The following is a 13,387-nucleotide window of genomic DNA, read 5'->3' on the forward strand; positions in this document are numbered from 1 at the left end:
TAGTTATAAAACTTATCTGCAAAAAAAATTCTAGAACAGTAATTATAATGGTAAAAAAAATTAGAAACCAACCTGAGTCCCCAACAACTGGGGGAGAGGTTACAGAGTATCTATAAATAGTTGTAATTTAATAAATCATTCTGTAATGTTGGTGACCCTAGATCCTTAAAGCAAATAGCAAATGATAACAGATAGCAAACTGGCAGATTCTCGTAGGCTAGAAATTCTTTGGGTATGGAGCTACCACAGGCCTACAACTGCTTTCGAAATATTGGTTTCTCTAAACACAGAGATTGATCACCAGCAAGATGGCTATAAAATATAGTAATCCACAATGTAATGAAAAATACAACATGTCTCTCAAGCCTTTATGGACCTCCCTAACTTTGGCAGTGATGGTGGCAGAGTGGCAAAAAAAAAAAAAGGCTGAAGGTATTAAGGTAGACATTTTCAGGCCATCTATGAACATTAAACCTAGCTGTCGGTCCTCTAGAAGTGATTGGTTTTATTGCACTTCCAAAGGCAATAGAATCAAGTGTTTAATAGGATACTTGGTAATCTTGCTTTGCAGTACTCATGATAAGCATTTGCCAAAAAGACCAACATGAAGATAACTGCAGCTTATATACCAACTGTACAGAGGATGGTGAAGTAGAAGAAAAGCTGCTCCAAATTAAACTAATAAGTTCTTTAATACTTAACAATTTCAATAAAATGGGAGAAGAATGGAAACATATCGGACAATACAATTCAAAAATAAGAAATGAGAGGGGCCAAGGTTTAATAAACTATAAAGAAGTTTTGCTCCTATACACCAAGAATATTTTCGTTAGAAGTGTGTTGGGAGAGATTAGACATGATAAACATAAAATAATATACCAAAAAATGAAATCTTAATAGATGGAAATACACTGGTTACAGATGTGGGAGTCATTTCTCTATCACCTTTCTATGTAAAACAGGTCAACTGACTTGTAGAGCAAAGACAAAAATTGATACCAAATTAGAGAAGGATAAGAACTAGAAGTTATGGCACCAAATCAATCAATATTTATTAAACATCCACAACATATCAAACACTGTGCTAGGTGCTGGGGATACAAAGACAAAATTTTCACAGTCCCTTCCCCCAGGGAGCTTACATTCTAGCTGAGGAGTCAATAAATATATACAGAATATATACAAAAAGAATGTAAGGTTTTTTTTTTGGAAAGGAGGGCACTAACAGATGAGGGAATCAGGAAAAGTTTCTAGAGCTTGAGGTGACTTTTGAAAGAACCTAAGGAGTGGTCTCAGAGGATAAAAAAGGATGAATGGATTAATAAAAGAAATAATCTGCCTGCTTGGAAGGGATAGACACATCAATGGAATCAGAGATATATTCAATTTTATGTGACTATATTGTAATATTATCATACTATAAGAAATAATGAATATGAATTTTTTAAAAAATGGAATTCACATAAAGTATGTAGAATGAAGAAAGTAGAAATAAAAGAATAATATATATATAAGGTAGAACGACAACAAAAATTCATGTTAAATACACAAGACATCTTTTTTACTACATTGTCAAAATCAATTTAGGTATTTTTGTTCCTTAACAAGTGGTAAAGAGCAGTCTACAGTTACATATACAACCATTTATAATCACCATTTTGTTTGCTTTTTAATGTTTTTCTTTCATTTTTGTTTAAATATTTGGATACTTAGATGTGACAGAAGTTAAAATAAATTTTATTGTGCAACTGCTAATAAGCATAAAATTCACTGTCATTAAGATTTATGTATTTCTTTGATTCTTGTGCTGTGTAACTGGTTTTTACTAGGATACTAGTTTGATACTATTCTAGTGCATTCTTAGAAAAACTGGGCCTAGAATGAAACAGGGTAGTATTTGATGGGAAGGGAAACCATCTACTATTTAAGATCAGACCATTTCAAAATTCAGTAAGAGATGGTTATTTAAATCAAAGCATATTCAGTTTTTAAGTCTAGAAAACAATGACTCAAAATACAGACTTTAAAAAAGATAACATAGACTTTAAAAAGATAATATAGTCTTACATCTTTCTCATTCTCAACATCCAGATATGGTAGATTGTTCTGTTGGACTGCTCTTCCATAAATCCCCGATGGTGGCTCAATGCTTGGTTTAATAGAGAATGTATCCCCATTTTCCACAGAGGGTATCACTGATTGATTGCTTGTAACTGAAACTGAACTTGAGATTCCAAAAACACCTGAAATCAACCAACCAACAACTATTCATTGAATGCCTGTGCACAAGGCGCTGTGAAAAATACAAAGACAGTTACTGCGTTCAAGAGGCTTATAATAATTTAGTTGTGAAGTTTAATAAATAAACAAAAAGCTAAACAATGGCATGATACAACAGTATAAGAGATATCAGAAGACAGTAGATGATTATTGTTAAATGAATCCTACAGACAAGTGTTGTGAGTTTAGAGAAGAGATTATGGACTTGATTGGCCTGACTTGAGTTAGTCTTTCATGATAGGCAGAATTTAGAAGAGCAGGGGAAAAAACCAAACAACCACTATCAGGGCAAGGGAACACTAACACAAACAGGAAAAAAACAAAACAAAACCACAAGACATGTTGGGAAGGAGTATAGAACTGTGAGTAGATTAGTTCGCTGGGGCAAAGGATAAATGTAAAAGAACAAGAGATAATGTTAGAAAGGTCAATTGGGGCAAATTGATGAAAACCCTGAATATAGGTCTGAACTCCATCCTAATACGCAATGGGGAGACACCAAAGAGTGTTCTAAGCAGGGAGTGACATCAAATGATATGGTAATAATTATTCATTGTCAATGTTTTATTACTTTAAAAGTTTTCATTTCAATTAAAAAAGTAAGTGGAAAAATAAAGCAAACGAAAAGACCTCTTTCAACAACATTTAAAATTTTCTTTTAGCATGAAACTAGGAGTTAAATTCTTGTTTGTCGAAAATGTAAGGGGCAACTAGGTGGTGCAGTGAGTAGAGCACCAGCCCTGGAGTCAGGAAGACCTGACGCTTCACACATGTACTAGTTGTGTGACCTTGGGCAAGTCATTTAACCCCAAAATGCCCTGCCAAAAAATAAAATAAAATAAAATGTGGGTGAATAGAACATCAGCCCTAGAGTCAGGAGGGACCTGAGTTCAAATCCGGCCTCAGACAATTGACACTTACTAGCTGTGTGACCTTGGGCAAATCACTTAACCCCAATTGCCTCGCCTCTCTCCTCCAAAAAGAAATGTAGGTGGAAACCAATATATTTATACAAATTTAAGCTGATAATTTAATGAATAAGCAAAAGTTGCCATCCTAATTCTAGCTTTCACAAAACTTCTTGTTAAAAAAAAAGTACAAAGCACTTAAAGGTCCTGGAGATAATGAATGTATTGTACGCTGTAGTTATTAAGTCATTCACTAACACCCTTACACAAGACCTTATTACTGAAAAAAAAAATCACTTATGTGAATTCATTTTTGAGTTATTAAGGAGTATAAATAAGCTCTGATGCATTCCTCACTAATTTCAATCTGAAAGACTTTTCACAATCTTTACTGAATAAAAACCTGAATTAAACCAAACTCTCCTTTTCTATTTCAAACAGATAAGTTTTCCTACGTGTGACGACTATAAACAAGACTAAATAACTTTGAAATCTTAATACCTTTTCCAACAACTACTACTGAGTCTTCTGATAAGGTATTTGTTGAAGTGAAGTCAAAATTTGAAATTTGCTGTAAATTTGATGACCCTGTAAATCCTAAAAAAATAGGTTTAAAAAGAGAATGAAACTTTTCTAATCGTTTTTCACTTCAATTACTATAATGTAATAGCCTTTAAATATATAATTTTTCATACATTCAAATATAACAAAGGGATGACATGTAAAATGTTTTGCAAATCTTAAAGAGCTATGTAAGTTTATGCTATTAATAACGATCATCATCTACATTTCAGGAACAAATGCTTTATGTTTTTACAATGTTTGAAGCAGACCAGAGATGGAAAGTGAAAAATACTGTATCTGCATCTGGCTAATGGTTTGATTATTTTTTGCCTGAAATGATTCCTACATTTGGGCAAACATGATCAACTTGGTCAACCAACGAGTCTGACTAATATATTCCCCCAACTGATGAACTGACTGAAAGAAATTTTGATTGACTGTGGTCAGGCATACTTCTAGATTATCTGTGCTAATGGGGTGAATTAATATGAGATATGAAAATTATTTATATTTGGTTCTGGAATTTAACATAAAATTTATCACATCAGATTTACTCTACTATGTTTCTTGGCTTTGGTCAGTACAAAAATCACTTTGTATTTTTAGTGCGCATGTGAAAAGGTAACAAAAGGAGATAGTTCCAAAAGTCGCAGAATGGGAAAGATAAGCCAGCGTGGGATTAAAAACTTGGCAAATACACACAGATCATCAAAGCTTAGTTACAATAGCTGACAACTTACAATAAGGAAAAGAATAACACCCATCTCAAGGGTATGAATCATTGAGTTTTTTATATTTTTTTCATAGAAGTAGGCTATTCATACTCCTTTTTTACATTTATTTATTCTTTGCACTGTAGTCTTTGCTGCACAACCAGAAACTTAAACTATTAATCAGAATATGAAGGAAAAAATGTCCAAAATAAATTTCATATAAATATGCCATATTTACTAACAATTTCCTTCCCTTTCCCCTAATATTTTCACTCTATCAATGGGGTTCAAGGGAAAGAACATCTAGGGCCTTGTCTATCTACCCTCAGCAACCTTCATTCATTTTATCTCCCAGTCATCTCAAAGAGAGAACAAACTGGGGCAAATTTTCCAGGTGTCAAAGGGCAGACGAAGAGAGACAGAGAGGAGAGAAGACCAGTTGATCCTACAAAAATTTATATATATGTATGCATACATACATACACATATAAGTATACATACATACATATCCTCAGGCTGCAATTACTGTTTTGTGACTTTGGATTCTTATAAAAGCTGCCCTTGATATTAATTTTAACTTGATTTCACTGGCATGAAAAAAAATATAGGGGAGAGGGGTGATTGGGCTTATCAAGTGGAAAGAAGGATAAAGCCCATACAGTGTAACACATAATTTGCCCTGGGGGCCACACTCCCCTGCTTTACTAAAAAAGTGACTCACCCACATTACACAGCAATCAGTAGCAAAGTTAACTAAATCTACAGGCAATCCCTGCTTTTTGCTGCAATGCATTCCTGGAAACCGCATCAGAAAGGAGAATGGCGAAAAACGGGTTATTTTTTTTCATATGCACTGTGTAGTCTGGAGCTACCCTTGTCCACCATTAGGTGGCAGTCTTGTCTTGCTATGGAATGCTGAATTTACAGAGGCAGTAGGAAACAGACGAATGAGGAGCTCAAAGGGGGCTGATAAAGGCGGTGAAAAGTGAAATACAGGTACTTTTTTAGACACTGCTGGATGTGTAGGTAGGTGAAATTTAAGGCAGTGAAAAGCGGGCACTGCCCCTAATGGTTTCTTTAGTACTTCTTTACCCCTAAACTAAAGAATGCTGTAAATAAGTCTTCCTGAGGAGGACAGATAGGAAAATATTTTGCAAATGATGGAAAACTGACATTTACATTTATAATTTTCTTTCCTTTTATTTTTCAAGTTGGGAGTTTTAACACCTTTGATCTACAAATGAACTCCTTGCATCTTTCTGTAGAGTTAGGAGCACATTGGTAGGTCAACTGCTTCTGAAACCCAGGCCTAGGAGAGGCAAGAAGGAAACAAAGAAGCAAGAAAAGACGCAAGGAAGCTACTAAGGAGTGAATTTACTGAAGCCAGATGCTTTTAAAATTCAACCTTTTTTTGTCTAATCAAAATCAAAACACATTTTTAATAGTGACTCTTACTGGCAACAAAAGTTCTTATTTCATTAAAGAAAAAGAACATTAAGTGTATGCGGAGATTATACAAGGAAAAGGTAATTTTTTTTTAAAATTTCTTCTCAAACTCAAAATGTGGGGAAGAAATACTCAAGCAGAGAAAATATATGAGTAAATATGGTTAAAAAAATTCACTTCATACAAAAGCTAAGGACAACTGGCTGCTATTATGACTAAACAAGACAATCACTATACTACACCATGGGTTAAGATTCTTTAATGAAACATAAGTATTTCCTCTAATCCTTTCCTCCCATTCCTTACTTAATTTATCACAGAAATAAATGACATAACAGATCTTTTGGTTATGAGTCCATTTCACATAAATATTCACTATGATCCAAATTTTATTTTGCATATGATTAAGTTAAAGAGAGATCTGTTTACATTCCAAGCACAAAATTTTACCTTATTTTCACTACATTTGCTGAGCTTCCAGCTTATAAAATGGTAGATTATGTGATTACATAACAATTCCCTGCTGCTTATAAATCTGAACACAAGACAACTGTAAATTATAAGTATTACCTCTCACGTTTGTAACCCTTGAAAACTGCCCTTCTCCCCACCCCTACCCTCAATTCTAAGGGGTAAATATAAGCAAAAGAACTCTTTCTGAAAGCTTGATCAGAATAGTTGAGAGGGATACAAACTCTGGCTGCTATTATATAAGTTTTAAAACATAAAGGTATTAACAACAGCTAAATGCTTCAGGCTTTAAGTATTTGCTCATAAAATTTCCTTAATTTTTTTCCCCGTCTACCAGTTTTAGCAGTCAAATAACTAAAAGTATTTGTATTTTGTGGGGTACTAATAAAAGAATTCTATTGGGTAAATTTGGTATCTAATAATTCATTTTTATAAGCCTGTAGGGAAGTTCACAAACCTTTCGTATGTTTATAATGCTTCAGGTGTTCTTTATTTTGCATTTTAAAAACACTAGGTGAAACATCTTGCAACTTGTCATCTTCAAAATCACCACAACCATATCCATAGTTCATGCGCTGGCCAATTATGCTCACATTTGATGTGATTCCTGCATAATAAAATTCAAAGTAAATATATATTTTTTAATTAAGATTTTTTAGTTTACAACACTGAGTTCTGCATGATTTTGTGTTTCAGATTTTCTTCCCGCCCCCTCCCCAAGACAGCATGGAATCGGATATATCTTCTATATATAACTTTGCATTAAACTTATTTACACAATAATCAAGTTGTAAAAAAGAATTATGGCCAATGGAATGAATCATGAGAAAGATGAAACAAAACCAAAAAAAATAAAAACAAAAGAGAAAAAAAAAAGAAGAGCAAATAATTTGCCTCCATCTGCATTCAGACTCCATAGTTCTCTCTCTGGATGTAGATAGCTCTCTCCATGATGAGTCCTTTGGAGTTCAGAGTAAATGTATTTAAAGATAAAGGCAATTCAATATGTTTTAAACAAGCCTTCCCCACAAACAAGAACATGATAATAATCATTTTAAAGATTTTGATCCATCAGTCATTTCAATAATAATAATAACAATAACAATACATGAGAAAATATAATGGCACATATGGTGAAAAAATAATTTCAAGAAATTTGTGAATTTAATTTACAAACACCAAATTCAAAAATTTTTAGCTCTTAAAATATACTGTATTTTTTTATTTATAAAAATTATGGCAGGAACAAACACTAAAAACCTCTACCAAACCTTGAAATCCATTCTGGCATAAAATTAGGAAATTCATTAAAAGGTAGACTTCCCACTGTAGTCATATTTTATGTAATTCGAAATTTCCATTCCAAATCCACTGTTATTTTTTGTTCTCTGATACTTACTAGTGTGGTCCTGGGCAAATCACTTAACTGCTGTATGCCTCAGTTTCCACAACTGTAAAATGGGGATAATAATAGCACTTACCTCCTAGAGTTGTTGTGAGGATCAAATGAGATAATATTTTCAGACTTTAAAACACTACATAAATGGTAGTTAATATTATTAAGTAGTAAGTTAAGGATTAAATATTAAGTAAATTAATATTAAGTAGAATGTAAGCTCTTTACATACATCAGGTATAAATTTATAGAAGGCCAAACAACCTTAATAACATTCCACTTTAAACAAATTATATGTGGTTTTATAAGTTAGAGCTAGAGGAATGAAGAGTGATGAAGCAGAAATAGCAGTGGATTTGGAATCCAGAGGTAGTGAGTGCTGCTTGATGGAGACAAAGCTGTTCTTGGGAGTCAGGAAAGAAGACCTGGGTTAGAGTCTGTAAAGCCAATCAGTAAGTGCAAGATCTTTCCCGCCCATTGAATAGGCTTCAGGTGGTACCACCAAAGGGAGGCCTGATTAGAGACAGGTTCACACCCTTTCACTAACTAGATGTGAGGCCCCAGGCTAGTTAGCAAACTAGTTTGCTAGTTTGAGAGAGGCATGAAGCCTCAGGGCCCTAAGGAGAGTTGCAAAGACCAGAGCCAAGGGTATGTGCCTGAGTTCTAGTCAATCAGATGACACCTAGAACTGTGTAGAAAGAGACAGCAGAATGGAGAATTGAGGACTGGGAGGGGAACTGGACACAACAGAGCTGGAAGCACAGAGAAGACAGCAGCAGGATTCAGAATTAGATGGCTGGCATTCAGAGTGTACAGAGCGGAGAGTGCTAAACACAAAAGACAGTTGTGAAGACCAAGGAACTTGGAGTCAGCAGAGCTGCAGGAGAGAGTGCTAAGCAGAGAGTTAGGATTCGTGAGTGATCTTCTTATAGGAAGGCCCTAGTATCGAGGGGAAGCACAAGTATGGCTTGGCTCCTTGCTATAATATTTTGTTATAATTTCGTTGTTACTATAGTGAGGTGGGCTCATTGGTTTTGGAATATTATTGTCACAATATCAAATTGGGGGCATTGGTCCTTGAGTCTGATCCTTTGGAGTCTAAATAAATGTTATACTTCCTCTACCTTCTACCTAGAGAATTCCTCATATTTTGCGATTCCAAACCATTCAGGCATGCCTATGGTCCTCTCTGAGGTCATGAATTTTATTTTGCCTTACTAATGTAGAGTCCAACCCCTGACATCAAATTGAAAAAACAAACAACCCCACCCCCTCAAAATGTAAACTGACCTGGAAAACAGGAATGAATAGATAATCTAAGTGTTAAAAGACTCCCTAAAAACTATAAGTAAAAACCAAAACAAAACAAAAAACCTATAAACCATTTTTTTTCAGTAAAGTATAAATGAAAACTGCCCAGATTCATTAGAAACAAAGGACAAAATGAAATTAAAATCTGCTGATGTCCTCTCGAAAGAAATCTCAAAAAGAAAATTCCCAGGAATATCACAGCCAAAATTCATAGCTTATAGGTTAAAACAAAATACTGCAAACATCCAGGAATGAAAGTACAAAAGAATGACAGGATTCATGCAAGATCTGGCAGCTATGATTATGAAAGAGAAGATATTTTTAGTAAGATAAGGCAAAATAGATATAGGCTATCACCAAGAATAATTTACCCTGCAAAAGTGAAAGTAATCCTACATGGGAAAAAATACCTCAATGTAACAGAGGATTATAAAAAGACCAAAGGTGAATAGAAATTTTGAAATAAGAGGAACTTAGAAAGGTAAAAATATTTGAAGAATATTTCACTATACAATGATGAAAAGCTTACATTATAATGGAGAAGAAACCAGCGCCCCTCTAGATCCCTAATTTCTAGAAGAGTCACAGAGACAAACATAAGACAGAGGGCTTAAGGATGGTTTTTTTGGTGGTTGTTCTCTATTTTGATGGCTTTTAGAGAGGAAAGAAAAGGGAGAGAAAAAAACACATGATAAAAGAAAGGAGGAAGGAGGAGGGGGTGGAACAATTAACTATTTTTTATAATCAAATAGTATGAGAAAAAGTAGACAAACATGGAAGTGGGGAATGAGGGAAGAGGCAACATGAAGCTTACTCTGATCTGAACCAGACAATCAGCTGATATGGATTTACCAAGTGCCTACTATGTGCAAGGCACTGTGCTAACCACTGGGGATACAAAAAGAAGCAAAAGATAGTATCTGCCTCCAAGGAGCTTACAATATAATAGGTGAGACAACAAATAGGCACAAATATGCTATATACAGGATAAACAGGAAATATTAAGGAAGGGAAGGCATTAAAATTGAAAGATTAGGAAAGGCTTCCTGTAGAAGATGATATTTTAAGTGGGACTTGAAGGGAGCCAGAGAAGCCAGGAAGGAGTGAATTCTTTAACTGAGGGCAGCCAGAGGAAATTCCAGGAGCTGAAAGATGGAGTGTTTTGTTTGTGGAACTGAAAAGAGGCCAATGTCAGTGGACTGAAGAGCATATGGTAAAGAGTAAGAAAGAATGAAAGGGGAGAGGAGATTGGTTATGAATGGCTTTGAATTCCAAACAGAGGATTCTATATTTGATGCTTAAACCACTGGAGTTTATTGGGGTGGGGCTCGGGGGTGGGGGACAGACATGGCTGGATCCTCATTTAAGAAAAATCACTTTGGTAGCTAAGAAGAATGATTACAATAGGGAGAGACTTGAGGCAGACAGACCCACCAACAGGCTATTGCAATAATAAAGGCATGAGGTGATGAGGGCCTGCACTAGAAGGGTGGCAGTGCCAGAGGAGAGGAGGCATATAAGAGAGATGTTGCAAATATGAAATTGACAGGCCCTAACAATACACTGGAGGATATGGGAGGTTGAGACATAATGAGGAGTCAACCCATTGATAGTAATTGGGAGTCTGGATGGGGCAGGGCTTATGGGGAAAGACAGTAAGCTCAGGTTTGGACATGTTGAATTTAAAGGATTATGGGAGCATAGATTTAGAGCTGGAAAAGAACCAGTGAATCCAATCCCTCTGTTTTATAGATAAAGAAAATGAAGCCTAGAGATGTTAAGTGATTTGCCCAGGGTCATAACTGTCTAAAACAGTATTCAAAATCAGGTATTTCTGACTCCTAATCCAATGCTCAATCTACTGCTCCACTTGGCTGCCTCTACATATCCAGCACCATTCTCTCTCCTAAGTTGAAATGCCACAGGTATTTCAAACTCAATATGTCCAAAACAAAAATCACTGCCTTACCACCACCTAAATCTACCCCTCTTCCAAATAAGATTTTTTTTTTTGAGGACTCAACCTTTTTCCATTATCTCCATTTATCCTCAATTCCCAGTCCCACCCAATGAACTGACAAGTCTTAATATGAAGACTGCTCCACACATGGCCACTGCCATACTTTAGGCCTTATTATCGCATGTGGACTATTTCGATTATAGTATTTTAATTGGTCCTGGACCTTCCCATCTTTTCCCTTTTCTGATTCATTTTCCATGCAGCTGCCAAACACATAAAAGCACTCCCTCAGTAACTTCAGTAGTTCCCTATTGCTTCTGTGGCTAAACACACTCTCTTTGGTATTTTAAGTCATCTGCAATCAGACTCTAGCCTACTTTATCAGTCTAATTTCACAGCACTCTCGGGTGTACACCCTACAAACTGACCTCCTGGCTGCCCACTATACACGCTGCCATGCACCCTGCTTCCAGACCATGGTAGCATAGCCGGCTCATGGTAGCATTGTACATCCTTTGCTCACACTAAGTTGCCACCTACACAAGGCCTAGGCCCTAGTTCTTAGTGCTCTCCTTCTATCAAAAAAATTATTTTTTATCTACTGTACTCACTACATATAAAGGAATATGTGTATGTGTATATATGTATGTACATACATACATATACACATCTATGTGGAGAGAGACATACAGATACATATTTTTTCTTTGTATTTATCATTTACATAGTTTATCAGCTGGACAAGTACTGCTTTGTTTTCTTCTTTGTATCTGCTGTACATGACACAAAGCCTTACCTGTAGAAGCCAACAGACAAATATTTGGGTGGTGGCTGTATGAGTAGAGAGGACATACATGGGAAATGCCGTGCAGGTGCATGACTTGACAAGTGACTGATCAGGGAAGAACTGAGCATGACTCTTAAGCTTGTGAACCCGAGTTACTGGAAGGAAGGAGGTACTCTCAACAGAAAGAGGGAAGCTAAGAAGAAAGTCAAGCGTTTTGAGAAGGATAAATTTTTTTTAGACATGCTAAATGTAAGATAACTATGAGACATCCACGTGGAGTATGTAGCAGACAACCGTGGCTGCAGTACTGGAGAACTCAGAAGACAGGTAAGGGATAGATATGTACATATGAGGATGAAGGGTCAGGCAGAGAACGGGGAAGGGAGAGGTGCCATTAAAAACTGGGAAGAAGAGAATATCCAGAAGGAGTCAGTGTCAAAAACTGCAGAGAGATCAAGATAAAGGAGAACTGAGAGAATATTGAAAAATTAGAGCTGGCTGGCAGAAAACAACTGAAAACGAATGTTCCAAAATTACAAACAACAAGCCTGTCCCCTCAAAGAGATATGTTAAGAAACCTCCTCTTACTTCTTTGTGGAGTTTGGGGTAAGGGGAGGTCCACAGGTGCTAAATATTGCATATACCATTAGATTTTTTCCATATACCGATTGTTTTGCAGATTTCCCCCCTCTCTTCTTCCTTTTTTTTTTTTTTAAATTCTTTGTTACATGGGATGCTTCTCTGGGAGAGGGAAAAGCAAGGACACGGGGGAAATATGGGTAATATAAAAACAAAAGATATCAATAAAAAGTTAATTTTTTTAAAAAGATAGATGGTAGCCTTGAAAAGAATGGTTTCAGTCAAATGGTGAGGTGGAAACTAGATTTCAGTGGGTTCAGAAATATCAGCTGAGAAACAGGAGGCAAGCACAGTTTTGTTTGTTTTGTTTTGTTTTTCCCTAGAAATTTAGCTATGAAAGGAATGGGACAGAGATGGGGACCAGACCTTCGATTTCACTGGTACAGGGAAAATTCCTGGTGAGGAAACTCCCTCCATCAATGAAGCCTGGCACTTTCACTGCAGTTTAGTCTTACATTTCCTTAGAGGACTTAGAAGTTTAGTGATTTTCCCAGGGTGACACAACCAATATGTATCAGATATAAGACATGAACCCAGGTCTTGCTGCCTCTGAGGCCTGCTCTCTGAAAGTAAGGAGAGGTAAAAGATAATAGCTTATTCTCAACAACACAATGATTCAAAACGATTCTGAAGGACTTATGATAAAAAAAACAAACCTGCCATCCACCTCCAGAGAAAGAACTGATGGAGTCTGAATGCAGATTGCAGCAAACTTTCTTTATTATTCTTGTTTTTTTGGTCTATGTTTTCTTTGGTAACATGGCTAATATGGAAATGCACATGTATAAACTATATAAAACTGTTTACCTTCTCAAGGAGGGGGAGGAGAGAGGAAGGAAGACAATTTGGAACTCAAAATTTAAAAAAAAATTGAGAAAAAATAAAAATGAAATTAATAAAGACAATAGCTGG

The 13,387-nt window shown here is 35.8% G+C and overlaps 1 protein-coding gene across 1 annotated transcript in view; it reads right to left on the reverse strand.

Moving 5' to 3' along the window:
- TOGARAM1 (TOG array regulator of axonemal microtubules 1) overlaps nucleotides 1-13,387 on the reverse strand; it is a 94,866-nt gene that overhangs the window by 21,164 nt on the left and 60,315 nt on the right. The window contains exons 8-10 of the mRNA XM_036735310.1: nucleotides 6,840-6,989; nucleotides 3,690-3,785; nucleotides 2,068-2,243 (exon numbers count right to left, since the gene is read on the reverse strand). Of these exons, the coding sequence (XP_036591205.1) occupies nucleotides 2,068-2,243; nucleotides 3,690-3,785; nucleotides 6,840-6,989 (422 nt within the window). The remainder of the gene's footprint in view (nucleotides 1-2,067; nucleotides 2,244-3,689; nucleotides 3,786-6,839; nucleotides 6,990-13,387) is intronic.

The sequence above is a fragment of the Trichosurus vulpecula genome, chromosome 8, assembly GCF_011100635.1.
Source record: "Trichosurus vulpecula isolate mTriVul1 chromosome 8, mTriVul1.pri, whole genome shotgun sequence".
NCBI classification, from domain to species: Eukaryota; Metazoa; Chordata; class Mammalia; order Diprotodontia; family Phalangeridae; genus Trichosurus; species Trichosurus vulpecula.